Source organism: Triturus cristatus, chromosome 7, assembly GCF_964204655.1.
Source record: "Triturus cristatus chromosome 7, aTriCri1.1, whole genome shotgun sequence".
Taxonomy (NCBI): domain Eukaryota; kingdom Metazoa; phylum Chordata; class Amphibia; order Caudata; family Salamandridae; genus Triturus; species Triturus cristatus.
This window is the reverse complement of record NC_140590.1, coordinates 723,103,553-723,126,408: the sequence shown is the minus strand read 5'-3', so window position 1 is coordinate 723,126,408 and position 22,856 is coordinate 723,103,553. Positions and strand designations below refer to the sequence as shown.

The 22,856-nt window shown below is 49.5% G+C and overlaps 1 protein-coding gene across 2 annotated transcripts in view; it reads left to right on the top strand.

Annotated features, from left to right (window-relative positions):
* Positions 1 to 22,856, top strand: part of RNF213 (ring finger protein 213) — a 2,329,248-nt gene that overhangs the window by 1,316,775 nt on the left and 989,617 nt on the right. For both annotated transcript variants that reach the window (XM_085617427.1, XM_085617426.1), the window contains exons 24-25: positions 3,910 to 5,125; positions 5,307 to 5,500. In XM_085617427.1, the coding sequence (XP_085473553.1) occupies positions 3,910 to 5,125; positions 5,307 to 5,500 (1,410 nt within the window). The remainder of the gene's footprint in view (positions 1 to 3,909; positions 5,126 to 5,306; positions 5,501 to 22,856) is intronic.

The window sequence follows — 22,856 nt, the reverse complement described above, 5'->3', positions numbered from 1 at the left end:
ATTTGTGAATATCCGTTTTTCATTATGGTACTTTGTATGTGTTCTAATACTATCCAGTGATACTCAGTGTCTTATAATTATGACTGGAGGCACCAAAAGGGACTCCGACCATGGCAGGCAGCCCACCAGACCAGTGAAAACTCTGCCTTACACTTTTTGTTACTGAAACAAATTCCTAAAATATAGGTGCCATTTTTTGAGGAACATGCATGCAACCATCTGGCCTTGAATGACTGACCCAGGTAGGGAAAACAGTGACTGTCATCCTGCCTTAAATAAGGCAGACCGGTCGCGAGCAGGCAGCCCAGTGGTGGATGGGCTGCTGTCAGTTTCTGTTCGGCCAGCCAACTGAGGATCCACCAATGGAAATCCTGCTGTTCCCCCACCTCTAATTCAGGGGGTGGACCCTGAATATCAGTGTAGGACAGTAGGGTCTGCTTCCTATGTTCACCCCCACTTTTTGCTTTTGCTCCACTGGTTTTTCGACTTTAGTGTGGCTGTGGGCCTGCTAATCAGACCCTGAGCCCAGCAGTTCTCTCTCTAAATTGATACCATGTACTTTAGGTACATGCCAGATTGGATATTGGGTCACCCTTGTCAGTCCCTGTACAGTGTACCATAGGTACCCAGGGCATAGTTGCACCCAAGGCCTACCAGGGGCTGCAGCATGTATTATGCCACCCCTGGCTGGCCCTCTTAAATTGACACCACTGGCTGATCACTCAGCTGGGGCAAGATGGTGTAATCACCCCTTGCTTAGATATAGTATACCTATATCTAAACCTATATATAGACACATAGTTACCTATCAGTCACTCCTATGACAGGCCTTGACAATCCTGAAGGCAGAGTGCTTGGTATTATGTGAGATGGTGCTCAAGCATGAGCTGAGCCTGTCTGCAGCTTTCGGAACCATGTCCTTATAGCTGTTCTATGATATCGTCTACCATATACTCTTAAGTGCATTATAATCCTCGCGGTTAAATGCTAACTTTGGTTTGGCTTTATCAAAACATGTCGTGTAAGGTGTCATATGCTTTAGAATACTACCCCCTCTCCAATTCTGGCGACGGGGGTAGCATTCCGCCCTTCAAGGGGGAGAAGACATGTAGTGGCTACTGTACCCGGTGAAAGCTAACTCGAACCTCAGCATCACAAAATGGATGCTGCTGCCACCGACACAAGTCTGACCTCCTGCAGCTGGGAGCCCTTCCAGCAAGGGAGGCCTGGACAATAGGTTTCCTGTCCGGGGAGTTGCAAGCACCTCCCCAGACATCCTTTAGTGTATTGGGGCAGGGTGGGTTGAATGAAACGAGACACTGCCTGGGGCACACAAGGTGCTCCATGCATAGCCCGGTTCAAACCAGTTGCTGGGGCACTCCAGCCCTGCTCTGGCACGAAACTGGACAAAGGGAAGGGGGTGTAGCCACCCCCCTCCCTGGTCCCACCCATAAGAGGGACCTAGTAGGTAATCCAGCCCCTTAGTTTAGTATAAAGCTAGGAGCTGAGTCTAGAGACTTTAGACTATCCTGGACCGACAATCTGATACAAAACTCTTGGACCTTCGACATTCTACAACCAGAAGGCTGAAGAATCTCCCTTGTGGTCAAGGAGTGACCACCCTGTGCAAACAGGCACCAACCAGCTAACTGCCGGTTTGCTTTGTCGACGCTCCTGACTCTGATCCACAGGAACTGGACTTCTAGACTTCTCCGACCTTTAACCACATCCACAGCAAAGCTGAGACCCGTGGTGGACACGAGAAACGTGGGACCAGACGCCCTGGCCATCTTGCGACTTGCTGACCTGCGCTGCTCCTGAGGTATCCTCGAGGCTGTGCATTGGGGACTGAGATACCCCTTACCCGAGCCCCACTGCACCGAAGCTCAGCCCTCCATACTCCACGAGGACTGTGTGGGGCTCTTCTGCAGTTTCCTGCTCGACGCCGTCTTCCCGGTTGCTAGCCCGTTGGCTAGTGAGCCCTCTGAAGACGATCCTTTTTCTTCCTACTGCTGGTCTGGTTGCTCCCGACTTGCTCCTGCTTCCCTGCAAAGGAGAAGCCCCACAGAGCTTGCTGGTCTGTTCTGACATGAATCTTCACATCCTGCGTGGATTGCGTTGGCCAAGGCTTGTTGACTCCCATCCAGGTACGGACACTGCCGGCCTCCAGATCCGTCGTGGGACAGCTCGAGTCCGGCTCCTGATCTTCATTAGCACCTCCTGGACCACGTGGCTGCGGAGACAAGTTCCCATTTCTTCACCTGAAGCACTCGGCGACACCTGATTCCTTCCTGGTCACTGGCTAGTGACCCAGACTCTGTCCCCTCTGCTTTCAGGTTCTCCACTACTCCGATTCACCCTTGGATCAATCCAGACACTTTGCACCTGGTCTCCTGCAGCACTTCTTTGCAGGTCTCCATAGGAAACAACAACGAAACCCGACACGCTTTGGCACCTATGCACCCGGCTTCCCTGGGTGAGGTAAAACGAGTACTCCGGTGCTCCCGTGGGTAGTGACTATCCTAGTGTCCTAGTATAGGAGGGTTTTTTCCTAGCTTGACCGCAAGTGTCCTGAATCTATTTAAATCTGACTTCTTCGTTCCCATTGTACCCCTATGAGAACCCGCGTGTGAGTTTAGACACTGCACGCGCCTCCCGTGGGCCTCCCACTACCTAACTATAGGTTGTTTAGTGTAGCTCCAGCGATGCCCTAGGCCTACTCTGCATTTCTGTTGTGGTACTTATACCACTTTCTTAGTATAAGGTTTCCTCCGCCCCTAGGGCGCGACTGTATATGTGCAACTTAAAGTGTGTTATTTAAGCTTTGTACTTTGACCTCGGCCCTCATAAAGAGAACTGAGGTATCCTGTTTAGAATAAATACATATATATTTGATATATATCTTGTGTGGTGTCCTTTCATTTGGTGTTCAAAGGATTGTTCTGGTAAAACAGCTGGCTTCACATGCCCTCTGAAGTTTTAGCCTAAGACTGCTTTGTCAATGCTACCACTAGGATAGCTGGTCTATAAGGTTGACTTTACAACCAATCACCATAAGGGTTGTTTGGACTGATAAAGGGTGCCCACTAGAACTAGTGGACAATCATATATCAGGCCAACTTCTCACAATCGGCACCTGTGAGTTCTACCGCTATCGGCAGATGTTCTAAATGCGGCCATATGAGTACTGTATTTAAAATGGTGAGTGGCAAGTATGTTTTTTGACAGAATATTGATCAGGCTGTCATGAAAAAGACCATATCCAGATCGAATGTAGATTGCATTGGCATATGCCATTAGTAAAGCAAATAAAGGCAATTCCACAAGCAATTTTATCTAAAAAAAAAAAAAGGATTGAAATGTAAATGAATGGCATATGGCACTACTAGGTGGATTTTGATGAAAACAATGATATTCTTTAGTCTATTAGTGACGTTTTTTGGTGTCCACTTAGGGTAATGCTGTGTAAGTGGAAATGGTTTAATAACCCACATAGCTTGTGTTAAAGACATTTAGCAAGTTGCATTACTGTTGTAAATCCTGAACTCCTGTGTGATTATATGCAAAATACTATTCCGCTTTCCCTAACTCGTTGGCCCTATGGCTGTTATGAGTCACAATAAGGGGCAAGTGGGTGGCTCAATTAGGAAGATCATGGAGGCTGCCAGTTAGTAAAGTGGTGTAATCCCTGTGAAGAACACTTGACAATGTTTTAATGACCTTTTCCTTAGAGATGCTGCCTTGATAATGGTAAAGTATTTATTTTCTTACACTACAACGTTTAGAGAGCAACAGTTATAGGTCCTAGAGGTTACTCTTACTTAACATGTGTAGACTTCTTTCTGAAACAACTCGTTTCAGAAAAAGACATATAATTTGTAATTGTGGTTGCTTTTTCTCTCACTCCAGGTTCACTCTGATGTCTACAGGCTTGCCATGTCCTTTATTGATTTACACTCTTCTGGTAATGTTCTGTTCAGGAAATGGGAAGCCAAGGTATACTGTTCCTCTGAGAGTGAGATTTCTCTTAGTATGGACTTCAACTTGCCAGTCATTGGAAGGATTGATGTTCAAGGGGAGCTAACTGAACTGCTCCCCACCATCTGCAAAAGGATGGAGCATTTCCTGATGCAGTGGAAGACCTTCATAGAGAGTAAACGTTCTCAGTACTATTATCTTAATTACTACACGGCAGAGCAACTTGTCTATCTGGGCCAGCAGTTTGAGCGAGCTGCCGTCAGTAAGGAAGCCCTTATGATGCTCTCATTCATCCAGCCCAGTTGTAACAAGCACAGCCTTATGGAGATGGTTTCCAAGCACAAGTTGCACTTGTTGAAAAATAGAATGACCGGTATGAGTATTTCACAGGGAGCTAATACAGAGCCTTCACTTAGGGAGACCTACTCAGAGGAAATAAGGAACATCAAGGATCTTAAGACTTATCTGAAAAATGAGGACCGAATAGTCAACAAACTAGGTCTGATCTGGGATTCTTACATGACCTGTATGAGCTCCTTAGTTCCTGGCTGTATGAATATTGAGGCACTTGGACTTAGTCTTTCGATTCTGGCACAAAAAACTGAAACCATAAACCGAAAATTGCCTCCGAGTCTAAGTTGTGGCCGACCTAATCTTATTCTTTGCCCTCATGCTGAGATCCTGCCTTGTGCTCTAGCCATTTACATGCACAGTCCTAAGGAGGAACTCCCTACTTATGATGAAGTGCTGCTGTGCACCCCAGAAACGACCTTCGAGCAGGTGGAGTTGTTCCTGAGGAGGTGCCTCACCCAGGGCTATCCTGGACAGAAGATTTACACAGCTCTGTACGCGGATGAACTGTGTTATGATGTTGGCTACAGGGCGGAGCATTTATTCCAGAAACTTCAGTCGCAAGCTGCACAGGACTACAATTTGGTGCTCCTCTGCAACTCCAACAAAGAGCACAACTACATACCCTCTGTCTTTAGTCAGTATAAAGTGCATGTGGTGCCACTGGAGCCAGCAAAGAAGGTGCAGGAGTATCTCAACAACCATTTTGCTGTAACCAAGGATATCCCCTCAGCAGCAGCTGTTTTCAAAAACAGAACATGTGTTGGAATTGTGTCCTCAAAGAGAGCAGCAGTAGGTGAGTTTTGGAAACAACAGTAAGCAATAAATAAAGTTCTTATTCCCATTTGTTTTAACATTTTGCTTCCCTGCTTTCATGTGCTTAGCTTACATTTTTGCTGATCCTAAATATGTCACAAGTGTGTGTGTGTGTGTGTGTGTGTGTGTGTTTTTAACTATTAACTTATAATTGGTTCTAGGGAAATCTCTCTATGTAAAGAGACTCCACAAGAATCTTCAGGAAACCTATGCGGACAAGAGCTTGACACTAAAAACAATTCGCATGATTGATCCTTTTGTGGATGAAAGTAAAGTGCTCTGCTCACTCCTACCTTTCCTGAGCTCCATGTATGAAAGAAGGCCAGTTATATTCCACATCGATATCACCTCCTCGGTATGTATATTGAGCAGCTTAAATGAATTCATTTGAACCCTTAGCATAACTACAGCTGTAAGTGTTGTTCCTTGAGCTTTACATATGTGGTTGAAACAAAAAGGTCAGAAAACGTAACACTTTTCTAGGTCTCAGTCATAGGGATTGAGGGAATTTTCCTCTGCTGATATCCTGGGGTCTGTCCTACTATGGCTTACCAGACAAAGCCAAGTACAAAGTACAACCCTTTCAACACTTGGTTGCCCGTGGTAGCTGTGGCATGCAGTCACAGACATCTCAGGGAGGCAGCGTGGGTGTATTTAAGCTCAGGCTGCAACAACCACACAGCAAACCAATAAATGAATATCCGACCCAATGTCTATCTTTTCAAGAAGTAAAACTACTTTAATGCACACTAGAATGCAATCCTATGCAATTTAGTGCCATTGTCATTAATATGATGTACCCCATCAGCTATTTTCCCCCGATCTACTCTCCGGATCCAGTTTATTGGGCCTCCCATTTTCTATGTGTTATGAGGAAATAACGTGCTCATGGCTGATGTACAGGTAGGTGACTCCTGAAATTAATTTAGTGTTCTCTAGTCTTAGTTCTCAGTCTTAGGACACAGAGTTCAGTACCTGTTGGATAGGTGGAGCTGACTTCTCTGCATCACACTGGCACCCTCTCTCCACAGAGGTTGCTCCTCAGCCAACAGTGCCATCTGTTAGTTGCATTTAATTTGCTGGTTCAGCCTTTGAGCAATGTGCCCAGACAAAGCAAAAAGGATTATTTTTGGCTTTTGAGGCCCCAGTTGGACTACAGGTCAGTGTCACAGCAGTTGGGGCCTCTGTAGATGCAGTCTCTTTGACTGGTCAAACATAGTATCTGAAAGAAACACATAGTGATCTATTCTTCACCTTAGAATTACCCCCAGGCGTCAGACTGGATCCGGAAAGTTTTTGTCAGCAGTACCCCTGCGCGTCGGTAGGTGGCGTCGTGCGGCTCCGCATCCGTCGTCGGCGTCGTGGTCGCCGAGATGACGTTGCGGGCGACGCCGCCCACACGCGCTGACGTCAGTTCTTTCTTTTTCCACGCCAGCAAGCGCAGATCAGGTACCCCCAGTCATTTTTTGACTGACTTTTTGAGGCCTTTTTGTCTCTATTTTTCATCGAATCTTCGACTCCTGGCGCAGTTAGGATGCCCGGTTTTAAGTTCTGCGAGGACTGTCACCGCATGATGTCGGTGACGGATCCGCACCAAGTGTGTCTTTTCTGCCTAGGGTGCGACCACAACCCCAAGTCGTGCTTTGACTGCCGTGCTACGGCACCAAAGTCTTTGTGGGAGCAGTCCCGAAAGCTGCTGGAGGCCCGGCAGTCGGCTCTGCGCCGTTCGAGGTCCAGGTCCCGTGGAAGGTCGAGGGACCGTGCGCTGAGTCATCACCATCGATCTTTGGGATCCAAGTCTTCGCAATCGGGGTCAGGTAAGGCGAAGCACAAGAAGTCGAAGAAACGTCATCGTTCTCTGACTTCCCCTGGCCGGTCGCGCGACGCGGCTGATGGTGCGGGTGAGGCCTCCCTGCGGCACCGTCTGAGCCTGTGGTGTCACCACCGGCCCACCCACCCTTTCCGGGTCGCCGGCGACTCCGGCCCAAATACAGGAATTTCTGTCGGCCATGGCTCGCCTCTTTGGGCCGTCGGGTCGCGCTGGTGCGCCTTCGGCCCGCTGTCCCGACTGGGCGTCCTTTCATTTCATCAACGGCGGCTCAGGCCCCAGCGTCGCTGCCTTTTCCAGCCTCAGTGCCGCAGGACCCCCCTGGATCCAGGGCTGGATCCCGGTCGACCTCATAACACCTCCACCGACGTCGCCCGCTCCTCCGGATGACGTGGACCATGGTTTCAGCCTGAAGGGGACGCGGCATCGGGCCAACTTTGATCGATGCCGTTCTCGACGTTACTCTGGGATTTCTATCCCCATGTCCCTGCTCCTTATTTTCGGCCTGTGGAACGGCCTAAGGAGGAAGGGGAGGACTGGGAGGGGTCTGAGGACCCTCTCGCAGCTGATTGCGAGGATGAACAGGACTGGGCAGAGGAGTTGGGGGAAGCCAGTTGTCTGGATACTTCACCAGATCTTGGCATGCTTTCTCCTCCTACTGTGGCTACGGAGGAGTGTGCTAGTTATGCTGTGGTGTTGCGTAGGGCGGCTGAGGCTCCCTACTGTAGCCATCAGGACTAACCTCCTGACAGAAGTGCTTCAGCCAGCAGCTACGTTTGCGAAGACGCTGCTCCCCTTCAATGAAGCACTTTCCGACGTTCTTTTGGGCACCTTGTCCAGGCCCACCACAGGGGCTCCTGTGGATAGGAACGTGGCCCGATGCCATCTCCCGGCTCCGGGTGACCTCATTTTGCTCTCCTAACAACCCACCCACGAGAGCTTGGTTGTCAAAGCCTCTGCTTTTCCAACCGCCTTCCCTTCTGCACCACCGGATAGGGCATCCGAGAAACTGGATCAGCTTGGAAAGAAGATTTTTATTTCGGCAAGTTCTGCGCTGCGGTCCGTGAACACTGCATGCCTCTTGAGCCGTTACTCCCACTCTCTGTGGTATACGGTGGCGCAAGTGCTGCCTCAGTGTCCGGAAGAGGACCGGACAGCTCTCTCCCAGGCTGTTGCAGAGGGGAGAGGCGCAGCTAAGTTTATGATTCGTTCTGGCCTAGACACCGCCTACTTACTGGGAAGATCGATTGCAACGACGGTGGCGATTCGTCGCCATGCCTGGTTGAGGACAACTGGATTTTCCGGGAATGTCCATAGCATACTTATGGACATGCACGTTGATGGCCGTCTCCTCTTCTGCGACGAAGCAGACAGAGCGTTGGAGCGGTTTAAGGATGCACGGGCTACGGCCAAGTCCTAGGGACTCTCTGCAGTCCGCCCTCCTCCGCCTTCTGCTTTTTGCTCCTTTCGTGTCACCAGAAGGGGTGCCCTGCAGCGTTCGCAACAGAGCCACAAGCCTGCGCAACAACAATTCCAGCGCGGCTGCGGGTTCCGCTGTGGCAGATGAGTCCACCTCCACCCCGGCCACCACTGCCTCCAAACCTTCCTAGTCCGAACTTTCAGGCCCATCAAACGCCAGTGGACAGGCTTCGCCATCAGTGTCGCACCCTCACATGATGGATCACAAATGGCGTCTTCACTGTGAGGTGGCGCATGGTCTCTTTCAGCAGTGAGGAGAGCCTTGGTTAGATCTATTTGCCACCAAAGAGAACGGGCAATGTTTCCAGGCTGCACTCGCTCAGCGACGCTTTTCGTCGTGAGTGGAGTTGTGGTCTGTTTTCCGCCTTTCCGCCTGTACCACTTCTGCCCAGAGTGCTGAAGAAGATCAGGAGCGACCGGGCACAAGTCATCATTGTGGCCCCGGACTGGGCTCGAAGAGTATGGTATCCCCACCTACTCAATATGAGCATCGATCCCCCGATCCGACTGCCTCTTCGGTAGGATCTTCTGTTGTAGCAGCAGGGGACGGTCCTCCACCCGAACATGTCCAGCCTCCACCTCTTTGCTTGGAGATTGAGCGGCGGCAGTTGATTCCTTTTGACTTGCCTCCTGAAGTTTGTGATGTCATTCCGGCAGCCAGGCATCCCTCCACTAAAGTGGTATACAGCTGCAGGTGGAACAAATTTGTGGCATGGTGCACAGCAAAGGCTGTGGATCCCCTTTCTGCCCCTCTCTCTGAGGTCCTTTTGTTCCTTCTTTCTTTGGCCCGGCAGGGCTCTGCTCTTGGCACTATCAAAGGTCATCTTTCTGCCATTTCGGCCTTTCTCAGGCTTCCTGATCAGGCCTCTCTTTTCAAGTCCCTGGTTGTAAATAGATTTCTCAAAGGCATTACACACCTTTTCCCTCCTATCCCGTTTGTGATGCCACAGTAGGACTTGACTCTAGTTCCTATCTTATGTGTGCTCCTTTCGGGCCCCTTCACAACTGTCCTCATAGTCTCTTGACCTTGCAGACTGCCTTCCTGGTTGCCATCACCGCCGCTAGGCGAGTGAATGAGCTCCAGGCTCTTTCTTGTAAACCTCCTTTTCTGTCGGTCCATCCAGACAAGGTTGTGCTCAGGCCCCGTCTTTACTTTTTGCCAAAAGTTGTTACGGCCTTTCACTTTGGGCAGACTATTACCTTGACCACCTTCTTTCCGCCTCCACATCCTTCCAGATAGGAAGAGAGGTTCCACCGTCTGGACCCAAAACGTGCGCTCATTTTATCTCAACCACACACAACAGTTCCGGGTGGATGACCAACTCTTTGTTGGCTACGTTGGCACCAAGAAACGTCGGACGGTACACAAGAGGACTATCTCCCGCTGGGTCATCTTGTGTATCAAAGCCTGTTACTCTTTGGCTAAAAAAGAGCCTCCGGTGGGGCTGCGTGCTCATTCAATTAGGGCAACTGCCGCCACTACTGCATTGGGACGAGGTGTCCCCCTGCTAGACATCTGTCAGGCAGCCACGTGGGCCTCACTGCACACGTTTACTAAGCATTATTGCCTGGACAGCCAAGTCCGGAGAGACGGCTTCTTTGGCTGTTCTGTTCTCCGGGACTTCATGGTGTGATCTTGGTTCGCAGACCCACCACCGGGGTTGGTATTGCTGGGGTATCTATTCTAAGGTAAGGAATTTATCACTATGTGTTTCTTTCAGATAAACAAGTTACTTCCCTTCGGTATTGATATATCTGTAAGAAACATTAGTAGTGATAGATTTCTTACCGCCCCACCCCTCCTCCCCGATCTGCGAACTGATTTCTAGGGTTAAGGTCATCCCTTTCAGGGCCCTAGTTTCAATGCACCAGTGGTCAGTATCTTGCATGGCTCTGCGTTCCTGGCACGGAAGGTCTTGTACAGAACTGACGTCAGCGCGCGTGGGCGGCGTCTAAGTAGCGCCGCCGCGACGTCATTTTGACGACCACGATGCCAACGACGGATACGGAGCCGCACAACGCCACCTACCGACACGCAGGGGTACTGCTGATGAAAACTTTCTGGATCCAGTCTGATGCCTGGGGCTAATTCTAAGTTAAGGAATCTATCACTACTAATGTTTCTTACAGATATATCATTACCGAAGCTAAGTAACTTGTTCGACGAGTTACAACGACACAAAGGTCAATCACTCTGGCATTTGACTCCACATTCAAACAGATCCTGTGAATCATGATCACAGCCCCAACTGGGCTTTGGCTATTACGTTTGCAGTTTTTCTAATTCCTACTTTGAACCAGCACAAATAGATTGCAGGCCAACAAACACCAGGGTCTTCAGATAGCTCTCCTTAGTTTCTCTTCAGGGTTTCCCACAGACACCGGGGACATGCTGCACATAACTCCTCCTAGACAGATACTCCTCCTGCAGGGTTGGCAGGCTATTTTACTCTCTCAACAGACCGGCAGTATTTAGGGCGCAGACAGCAAGAGATCCAGACTTTATTTGCTGTAACCTCACCTCTGGGAGGTTGGCTATTTTGCAGGCACCAGTTTGGTTGCACAGCAGTTCTATGAGTACTTTGTGAGCATTCCTTCCTTAGTCATAGAAAAAGTGGAACTGGAACATAAGTAAGGCAGTGGGTGTACAATTTTTATACACCAAACTCAGACAGGAGATGTGGGGTTCTTCTCCTTTTAAGTATTCTTTCCATATTGCTCCCCAGGAACGGCCTTTGTTGTAAAGTGATGTTTCTCACAGCAGGGTAGTCTCCAGCCTGGAGCACCCACAAACTAAGCACAAAGAGGCGTGGGGCTTTGGCACCTGGCTGTAATTAGCCAAACTCCAAGAGAAAGAGAAAAGAGCAGGCCTACCTAAAGCTTTCTTCACCTCTGTACAACATAGTCTACAGTCCCAACCTTCTCTCTTACCATCTGCCAAATGGCAGTATTCAAAAAGACTAATAAACTGCTTTTTGGTAGTAAAGGCTTAATCACAGCCCTAAAGGAGCACTGTCTTCACTCTCCTCACTTCAGGGTCCACATCTTTTCCCTCCAACTCCAGGAATGCCATCAATACACTTCCACGTTCTGGAAAAATAACGTAACCAATTTTGTGCAAATGCCAGGTCTAAGGTATCCAAAATAGACCCCACAGGCCTCCAATACTCTGACTCACTTTCACACACACCATGCATGTGCTACACAGGCTACATCACAACCACGTACAGCATACACTCAGGATGTTATTGCTAAAAGCTAGGAAAGCTCATAGAAGCAGATCTTTGCACAAGTGGGCTAATAGGCCACATAAAAAGGTCTGGTCTCAACTATGGATTCGCAAAACATGGTACACTGTCACCACCACATAATGTGCTAAACCCATGACAGTGACACGTCCACTGTCTGTCAATGAGAGCAAGCTTGCTGCGCCCCTTTAAGCCACGGGACAATTCCTGGATCTACTTATATCCGAATGAGCCTATTAGTTATGGATTCCTCACCGTAGAATTACCTCCAGGTGTCAGACTGGATCTGGAAAATTTTTCTTCAGCATTACCCCTGCGCATCAGTAGGTCGCCAGAATTACGTCGGAGTATCTACTTATACACTGCCCCTGCACGCTGACGTCATTTCTTTTTTTTCGTGCCAGCCAGCGCAGATCCGGAGAGAGCGGTACCTCGATTCACTTTTTTGTCTCTCTTTTTGTGACTTTTTGTCCACATCTTTTCAAGTCGTTCGAGTTGCACGTAGGGATGTTTCGAACTGGCTTCAAGGCTTGCGACTCCTGTCACAAATTGATGTCGGTCACAGACCCCCACCTTGTGTGCCTTTGATGTTTGGAGCATGACACGAAGTCGTGCTATGAACCCAAGTCTTTGCGGGAGCGATCCCGAAAACTTCTCGAGGCCCGGCAGTCCGTTCCATGCTGCTCGAGGTCACGGTCAAAAGGGAGGTCGCGGTCCGGTCACGGAGCCATCACCCCCACTCATCGTCGAAGTCTTCGTGTAAGTCTTAAGCACAAAAAGAAGGCGAGGAAACCTCCTCGCTCTACGTGTTCTCCCCATCCGTCAACCGATTCCGGTTGCGGAAAGTAGTTGGGTAGACCATGAGCCTCCCTTCCTTTCTGGGTGCCGGGACAACCCCTGCCCAACTTCGTAGTATTTATAAAGCCCTCCACTCGATCTTTGGGCAGCCTGACTCCGCCAGCGCTCGGGGTTCTTGGCCTTCGATGCCGGTGGCTTCAGCGCCGCAGGTCCCCCAGGGATCCAGACTTGGATCTGGATCAGTGCCGGTCGACCTCATGACACCGCGTCTGACGCCGAATCCAGTGTCGACAACTCAGCCCCTCCGACGCTGGTTGTGTCCCCCACCGACGTTGACCCCAGCCTCCCACTCGATGTGGACACCAGAGGAGGGTGAGGAGGACCGAGAGGGGTCTGTGGACCCTCTGGCAGACCAGTTAGAGGAACCGGACTGGAGAGAGGAATTGGGTGAGGCCAGTGGTCTGGACACCTCCCCAGACCTTGGCATGCTATCCCCCCTGCCGTGGCTTAGGAGGAGGGTGCATCATACGCAGTGGTGTTGCGTAGGGCAGCTGAGACCTTAAACCTTGAGCTTCCTATGGTGGCAGTCAGAACTAACTTCTTAACCGAGGTGCTTCAGCCGGCAGAGGCCTCTTTGGAGCCCCTGCTACCATTCAATGAGGCTCTCACGGACATCCTTTTGGGGACTTGGTCCAAGCCCAACACATGGGCTCCTGTAGATAAGATTATTGCCCGACGCCTTCCCCCGACCCCGGGCGACCCAATTTTCCTCTCCCAACACCCCACCCCTGAGAGCTTGGTGGTCCACGCCTCGACTTCCAAAGGCACATTCCCTACCACACCACCTGATAGGGAATCCAAGAAGCTGGACCACCTTGGGGAGGAAATGTTTTCTTTCTCCAGCTTAGGACTGCGGTCGGTGAACACCGCATGTCTCTTGGCCGTAACTCCCATTCTGTGTGGGACACTGTCAAACAGGTGCTGCCACAGTGCTCGGAGGGGCCCTGGGCATGCTCCCTCGTGCAGTTGCCTAAGGGAGAGACGCAGCCCAGTTCGCTATATGATGAGGGCTAGGCAAAACGATTTCAATGTCAGTAGCGCTACGACACTATGCCTGACTGAGGTCCACTGGCTTTTCTGGTGACGTCCAAGCTACACTTTTGGACATGCCCTTTGATGGCTGTCACTTATTTGGTGACAAAGCAGACTACATGCTCAAGCGCTTTAAGGACTCCAGGGCTACGGCCAGGTCTTTGGGCCTCTCTTCTACCCCCCGCCCTGCGCAGTCTGCTTTTTGCCCCTTTCGTGGCTATGGAATGGGTGCCCCGCCACATGCTGTCCAGAGCCACAGGCCTGCACAAGCTGTCCACCCTCTGCGTGGCCGGGGACGTGGCACCGACCTTTGAGGGCCCTCATTCGCCAATGGGCGGCAGGGTTTGCCATCACGTACCCCACTGGCTCAACATCACGTTAAACAGGTGGGTTTTGCAGATAGTCCAAAGGGGCTACTCCCTCCCCTTCGAGACTACCCCTCTATCCATGCCACCTCTATTCCATCGCATGTCGGAGGATCACCTGGCCCTTCTCCACCAGGAAGTTACGGATCTCTTGGCCAAGGGAGCCATCGAGCAAGTTTCTGCCCCAGAAGTAGGTTGTGGTGGGTATTCCCACTACTTTTTGGTGCCCAAGAAGGACAAGGGCCGCGTCCTATCTTGTATCTCAGAAATGTCAAACCTTTCCTCCGGAAAGAGAAGTTCAAAATGTTAACACTGGCTTAGGTCCTGTCTGCCCTCTACCCTGAGACTGGATGGCAGTGTTGGACTTGCAGGATGCTTATTTTCTCATTCCCATCCTGCCGGCTTATCGCCGTTACCTACGGCTCACGGTATGCCACAAGCACTTTCAGTTTATCGTACTCCCCATCTGCCTTACCAGCACCCCTCGCGTGTTCATGAAGGTGATGGCGGTGGTTGCAGCTCATCTGCGCAAATCTGAGTTCCAGTCTTCCCCTATCTTGACGACTGGCTGCTAAAGGCAGGCTCGCCCCAGGCTGTCGTCTCCCACCTCCAGACTATGGCCGACCTCCTGCATTCGCTGGGGTTTACCATCAACGTGCGGAGGTCACACCTGATTCCCTCTCAGAAGTTCCTTTTCATCGGAGCTGTTCTGGACACAGCGCAGTTTTGGGTTTATCCTCTCGAGCAGCGAGTCTGGGATATTCGGGCTATGGTTCTGATCTTTCAGCCTCTATCCTGGGTGTCGGTCAGACTGACCCTGAGGCCTCATGGCCTCCTGCATCCTGCTGGTGGACTATGCCAGGTGGCATATGCGGGCTCTGCAGTGCGACCTGAAGTTCCACATGGGCACAGCATCAGGGGAATCTTTTCGTTAGCGTCCAGATCTCGGAGAACGCTGCACATCAATTGCAGTGGTGGCTAACGAACCAGAAGTGGGTCAACAGCAGGTTCCTCTCCCTTCTCCAGCCAGAGTTCACCATGGTGACAGAAGCATCACTTCTGGGGTGGGGTGGCCACATGGGAGAGGAAGAGATCAGAGGCCTCTGGTCTCTAGCAGAGTCTGGGCTCCACATCAACCTTCTGGAGCTTCGGGCGAGCCGTCTTGCACTGAAGGCTTTCTTTCCTTCTTTCAAAAGGAGAGTAGTACAGGTATTCACGTACAATGCCACCGCCATGTGGTACTGCAACAAACAGGGCGGGTGGGGTTGTGGACCCTATGTCAGGAGGCACTTCGTCTCTGGAAGTGGCTGGAACATCAGGGCATGTCCCTGGTGGTTCAACACCTGGCAGGTTCTCTGAACGCCAGGGCGGGCAAACTCAGCCGGTTGATGGATCACGAAAGGCGTCTTCACTCCGAGGTGATCCAAGGTCTCTTTCAGCAGTGGGGAGAGCCTTGGTTTGATCTATTTGCCACTGAATAGAACGCGCAATATTAGCAGTTCTGCGCTTTGGAATTTCCAAGGCGGCACTCATTCTGTGACGCTTTTCGTTGCGAGTGGAGTTGCGGTCTTCTATACGCCTCTCCGCCTATACCACTTCTGCCCAGAGTGCTGAAGAAGATCAAGCACGACCGGGCCCAAGTCATTCTTTTGGCGCCGGACTGGGCTCGAAGAGTATGGTATCCCGAGTTCTTACACATGGCCATCGATCCTCCGATCAGACTGCACCTTAGAAGGATCTTGTGTTGCAGCAGCAGGAGATGGTCCTCCACCCGAACCTGTTCAACCTCCACGCGTGGAGATTGAGTGGCGTCAGTTAACATCTTTTGACCGTCCTCAGGAAGTCTGTAATGTTATCTTGGCAACCAGGCATCCCTCCACCAAAGCGGTATACGCCTGTAGATGAAACAAATTTGTGGCATGGTACTCATCAAAGGCTGTGGATTCCCTTTCTGCCCTGCTTTCAGAGGTTCTCCTCTTCCTCCTTTCTTAGGCCCAGTAGGGCTGTGCTCTGGGCACTCTAAAAGGCTATCTTTCAGCCATTTCGGCTTCCTGACCAGCCTTCTCTTTTCAAGTCCCCTATTGTAAATCGCTTCCTTAAGGGAATTAATCACTTGTTTATTCCAATTCCTTTCATAATGCCCCAGTGGGACTTGAACCTAGTTCTGACCTATCTTATGTGCGCTCCTTTCGAGCCGCTACATAACTGTCCTCTCAGACTTCTGACACTTGAAACTGCCTTTTTGGTTGCCATAACCGCTGCTCGCAGGGTGAGTGAGCTTCAGGCTCTTTCTTCTAAGCCTCCTTTCCTTGCTGTTCATCCAGACAAGGTTGTCCTTCGAACTCTACCTTCTTTTCTTCCCAAAGTGGTTACCTCTTTCCACATAGGACAGACAATCACTTTGCCCACCTTCTTCCCGCCCCTACATCTTTCTAAAGAGGGAGAGAGGCTCCACCATCTGGATCCAAACCGTGCGCTTTCATTCTATCTGGATCGTACAAAATGATTCCGGGTGGATAACCAGCTCTTTGTTGGCTGTGTGGGTGCCAAGAAAGATCGGGCCATTAAAAAATGAACGATCTCCCAATGGGTCGTTCTTTGCATCAAAATCTACTATTCCTTAGTGAAAAAGGAACCTCCAGTGGGGTTGCACACCCATTCCACCAGGGCGACGGCAGCCACTACTTGTTTGGGATGTGGACTCACCCTTTAAGACATCTGTCAGGCATCTACGTGGGCTTCTTTGCACACATTTTCTAAATGCTACTGCCTTTGACAGCCAAGTCCGGAGAGACGGCTTCTTTGGCCGTTCAGTTCTCCAGGACTTTCTGGTGTGAACTTGGTTCGCAGACCCACCTCCGGGGTTGGTATTGCTGGGGTATCTATTCTAAGTTGAGGAATCCATAACTGATAGACTCTTTCAATTGAACAAGCTACTTATCTTCTGTAAAGATATATCAGTAAGAGACATATATTAGTTATGGAATCCTCACCGCCCCACCCATCCTCCCAGTTGTGCGAACTGACTTCTAGGGTAAGGCACTCCCCTTCAGGGCCCTAGTTTTGTTCAGCAGTGGTCAGTGTCTTGCTTGGCTCTGCGCTTCTGGCGTGGAATGTCGTGTAAAGAACTGACGTCAGCGCGCTGGGGCAGCTTCGAAGTAGATACCACAATGTCATTCCAGCGACCACAACGCCAACGACGACCGCAGACTCGACCGAAACCCAGGGGTACAGCTGAAGAAAAAATCTCTGGTTCCAGTCTGCCGCCTGGGGGTAATTCTAAGGTGAGGAATCCATAACTAATATATTGTTACCGAAGGTAAGTAATTTGTTCGTTAGGGGACAGATTTAGCCCATAGGCTCATGCAGATTAGTGTGACATTGGTGCCAAAAAAACGAAACCAGGATACTAGATACAGTAGAAAATCCGACAGTGGTGGCTGGTGAGGTTTGTGAGTGGTGAGGCTGTGCTTATTGGAGGGGAGGGGGAATCACAGCGTTTTTTTAGGAGGGCAATTGCCATTTCCTGTGCAAATCTTATTTAACAAAAATGGGATTAAACTATGCATTTTTCAATAAGATTTTTTACACACGCTCTCTCTCGCCCTCTCTCTCTGTCAGATATCAGGGTTGCTTACTAGGCGCATTATTAGAGTAATCCCACTAGTCAAACATTTACAAGCGACAGTGGAAGACCACCTGCCATACTAGAGATCTCATTTCTGCATTTTCTATACAAGTTCCAATAACGCACTCCATGTGTGAATCTTGGAGCAGTGTTAACCAATGATTAGATGTACAGCAGCAGAACATGATCAATCAATTCACACTGCTTTGAAATACCAAAACATAGCTGCTTCACATGATTTGAAGAAGTTCTTCTGCGTACATTCATATAGCTCCTCTGAGCATCAGCTTACCGAAACACTAACAACCAATGAATTGCTTCATGCTGTCTTGCTTATTTTATTATTTTTTTCCCCAAAGTCCAAAAATAAAACAATGGTGAAGGACACAGTGACTTATACAAATGAAAAAAATGGAAAGGCAGCCAACCATCACCATTACACAAATGCACTTTCAAAATACTGTCTTCCTTGACATGGACTGTAAAGCTATTTACCTCAGATAACTGCCGTACTTAACATTTTTAAGTTATCGTAAATTAATTTTCAAAAAGGCTTGCTATATAAACACATTAGGGGTCAGCCTTACTGTCAACTCACCCTCACTCTGTGGGTGCTAGCCTTTTAATGGTATTCATCTTCCTAAAAAGTAACACGCCTCCACACACCACTAGAATGTCACCGTCCACATTTGTTTCTCCATGCACTCATGGAGGGATCCTCTGAAGCATCTGATGTGACCCACGTATGAGAGCCAAAAGGTTGACTTGTTGAGTAGTTCCATGCAGTCATAAATCTGCTATACTTATAACCAGACCCATATTGGGAACTACCGAACTAAGCTGGGTTTGCAGCCAAGGTCTTTGCCAGAAATGGTGAAGCTGGTGCCATTTTGAGTCTGACATGCATTCAGGCCATAATCTAAAAACCACAAGAAGGGAGATTATTGAGGAACAAATACCATAATAATAACGTGGAGAAAAGTGGATTTAAATTGGCCACTGAACTGGAGTTGGGGAAGTAGCTTTTACGTGGGAGAAAGGTAAAAGAACATAAGTTTAACTCTTTGCACCACTATTCCCCTCTCGTACAGGAATTTTAGCTTTTGATCTAAATAACAGTTTTCTCAAGGCCGGGTGCACATGAACAACAAGGCGGCACTGGAGATTTTAAAGAACCACAAGTTAGACTTAATGTAAGAAATTCCACAGGGAACGAGAAATGTCCGAGGTTAGCCAAATACCTTTTTAAGTGCTTTGGGTAAGAGTCCTCAACATATTTGAAAGGAAGGTGCCAGTACAGTGGATGTCAGTGACAAAAAGGAAATACTCTACATTCAAATGTGCGCTGTTAACACCTTTTCTGCACATGAACAGTTAAGGCATTGAGAACCTCTTTAAGAATGAAACTCACAGGGAAGTAAATGAGAGGTCCGCCGCCTGGACAGTTTGTACTTCTTACAGCGAATAATAATAGCTATCACAAGCATAAATAGCATATACCAGAAAGAACAGGAGACTGAAGTCGCATGTATAGATCCATAGCAATCACTGCCGGAGTCCAGAAGCCTGCTGCTGATGGGAATCGGGATAACTTCTACACAACTTTCTGACTGTCCGTCTGGTGCTAAAATGGCACCCAGCAGCATTGACTCGTGCAGTAGGCAGACACCACAAGTCGAGTCTGCGCAATGTGTCTTAAGTCGAGACATACTGAGCATACTCAATACCTTGCTTTCCAGCACTCACACGTCTACCACACCCTTTCCCAACTCATCACAGGGTCTCACCCTGTGATAAGTTGGGAAAGGGTTGGGTCACAATGCTCTCCACTCCTTGATTGACGTGGAGGCTTAGCTTTTCAGGGCTTGAGTCGAATACGCTCAGAACTAACTTTACTTCCTCGTCATCAGGGGTTGAAGACTGGTCCTTGATGTTCGGTATTTGATGAGCTGATGACCTCACAGATATCAGGGCTGTGAGATTGTCAGCCGGCAATACTGCAGCCTAGGAGAGCAAGTACGGAAATTGCCGGAATGTGACACTTCACGCTGCACGCACTAGTTTCAACATCACAGATAGCAACAAAAGTCATTCCAGTCATAAGTGGCAGACAATACCCCTATTATTGTTTTATTTGTATGAAGAATGTAAAGGGGGCGGAGCTACGACACCCTAACGCACAAACCGCCAATGCAATCAGGGTAGGGGAAAACAACTGTCCACCATGCAAGGGTACATTTCCATCCCAAAAGATAGCTATATCCAAGTTTACACCCTTAAATCTTTTTTGTTGTTGTAAATTTACTATAGCAACTGCATCGTAACAGTAGTGACACAGGGAGGTTCATGTAGAAGTGATGTATGACGATCTTAGGCACTGATTGTAATGTATGTTCAAGTGGTTCTGTAAAATATATGACCTGAAAAAGAAGAAATAAAGTTCACTCCAGCTCTGCCACCATGGAAGTACAAAGGTTTGGCTGAAGCCACCCATTTGTGCTGAAGATTTAATTGTGCAGGTGAGCTGCAGAAAGTATCCTGCAGAGCTTGATTTGCGATCCCACCCTCGTCGCCACTGTTACATTGAGGAAAGTACTCTGGCAGGTAATGTAATCCAGGAGCCGTAGGTATAATTAAGTAGATTTATTCATTGTAAGTAGGATGGTAAAGAAGGCCCCACCGGGAGCAGCATCCAGCTGCTCAGCCCATCTCACTCAAACTGACCACACTTCAAACCATGCATCCACGAACATTCCGATGACATCACACACACAGGCTGAGCAGCAGGGAGAAGGAGAAGACCAGAATACAACACAGGTAGAAGTAACTTTTCATACTATCTGCTATATTTGTTCTCTCAGTTGGTCTTTTTGCTTAAAAGCACCGACTTTCTACTTAATTGCAGTAACTGGGAGGTGGGACACATGGCAGGATGGGTATCTTCTTTGATAGGTTATCTCACCCTCTCTTTCACCTTTCCAGGTTCCCTACTTTAACCCCATCATCACGCTGTCGATGTGGAGGTATTCTCAGGGAAAGCTCTATATTTCTTTAGATCTTACTTTCGAATGGATCTTATTTGAGCTCAGCTGATGTGTGTCTATAATGGGAGTGAGCCAAAAAGATTTATAAAAAGAGGGATAAATTGCAACAATAACTGTGAACAAGCAAGTGATCATAATCCCTTTCCACTTAGCCTACATGTCATGAAATTGGAATACAAATACTTATGTCTAAAATTAAGCTAACACAGAAACGAAAACAGTGTGAAACATGCTATATGCCCTTAACAACCTATAACATTATTGTTAGACCTGGCACCTTGGCGTGAGTTTCCCTTCCACTTTTTGATGGTGTGCCTCGATTGTTTTGCTGGTGTTGTCCGGTCAGGGCACTGCGCCACGGCTAATCCGTGCCGCAGTGCAAGTGCTCCCTAGGTAAAGTGTACCTGTAATTGATGTTCATGATTGGTTTATTGGATTCACTGTCAGTCCCCAGTAAAGTGCACCAGGGGTGCCAGGGCTTGTGAATGCCAATGCTGCTGGTGGGCTTGCAGCGCTGGTTGCGCCACCCACAGAAAGCGGCCGTGTAAAATGTGTCTAGGGTCTGCCACCGCAGACCCCGTGCGCGGTCTGGGACCGTCGCGCTGACTGCGCAAGTGCCCCCACTTGCCAGTCCCTAAACCTTCCCTTACCTACATATTAGCCACCCCTCTGGTAGGCCCAAGGGCAGGGTGCATTGTAGGCATAAGGTAGGACATGCCCTGATGTGTGTGGCATGTCTTAGTAGTGAATTGCAGCCATTTTCGTTTTTCACTATTGAAGGCTACCTGCTCTCCATAGGCCAGAATGGGCTGCTGGAGTCACTACACGCTGTGACCCCAGTGGACTCAGAGAGCATGGTAGAATGTCAAGTTTAGTATGCCTGAACTCAGAATAATAAAATACTTCTTGTAGTCAAGTTTATTTTAATATCCTGGGTTTGTAAATACTACTTTTAGAAAGTTAGTATTTACTGACCTGACCATTTCAGTCCGCCTGTGCTGTGTGTGTGTGTTCTGCCTAGCAACAGTAAGGAGCAGGGTTGGGGAATCCCCAGAGACAGGTTGGCTGCCAGGTGGTGGGTAGGGAGATGACCCCAGGATGGGTGGGAGGAGTACACCTTGACTCTTGAATAGACCTGTGCTCTGCCACCACAAAGCCGGCGCCGCCCCCTGTGGGGCGGCTGATGTCTCTGCCCTGCTGCTGAAAGGAAAGAGCAGAGTCACCGTAACAAAGTGCTCCAGAACTGGACTGAGCCAGGCCCAGGCCCCCTGGCGCTAAAGAACAAAAGAATCATGGTATAAAAGTAGGAGCCTGGCTCCTAAGAAATCAGAATCCTGTTTTACAACAAAGAACCTCTGCCCGACTAGAAGGAGAAGGAGACGCTGGAGGAGCTGGCCTGCTGCTTGCCTTGCTGAGAAAGGAGAGGAAGAGACTACTGAAAAGACTTTGCTGCTTTGTGCTTTAAACATTCTCCAAGGGCTTGATCTGAGCTTGCCCCCTGAACTGAACCCCAGGACCAGTGGGTTCTCTGTGCTTTTGCTCGTCCTCCGATTCGAGCCGTGTGTGCATCCCGCTGGAAAGAGACTGCGCCCCTCAACGCCCCTCCTAGGGTCGTGACACTCAGGAGCTCGCCTGCCGCAACCCCGTGAGAGCCCCGCTCCGTCCGGAGCCGCTCTCTGTCCCCGGGCTAGGCCGCCTGCACCCCTGTCACCGCCTGCCACTGGAGCGCGCTGAACGCGCTATCACCCCTCCCGCCGGAAACCGTCCGACGACTGTGATCTACGCCGGGTCATCCAGCTGCACTGACCGTGCCCTGTGACCCCGCTTCGCTATCCCCGGACATCTCGGGCCGCGCCGCCCCCGCTGTGGAGACCCCTCCCCTGCACCGCCGTGCTGAGGGTCGCTGGCCGCGCCTGCCTACCTGCCCACACCCGCTGATCGAGGACCCAAGACCACTTCCCAAGCTGAGAGTCGCACCGACCTGTGCCGACTCCCCACATCACTGAAGAGGTTCCAGTATCGGGCTCGGGGCCCGCAACGCCTTATTTCCCCGTTCACAGGAGTCGATCTCTGTAAGTACTGGAACCACAAGTGACATTTGCAAGAGACTGCAAAGTATCTATTTGAAGCTACGAACAAAGAACATTTGCCTGCTTTACAACCTGGTGGCATAGCGAAAACGTTATTGGTCTTGTGATAAGTCTGCTGAGATATATATACCTATTTTTA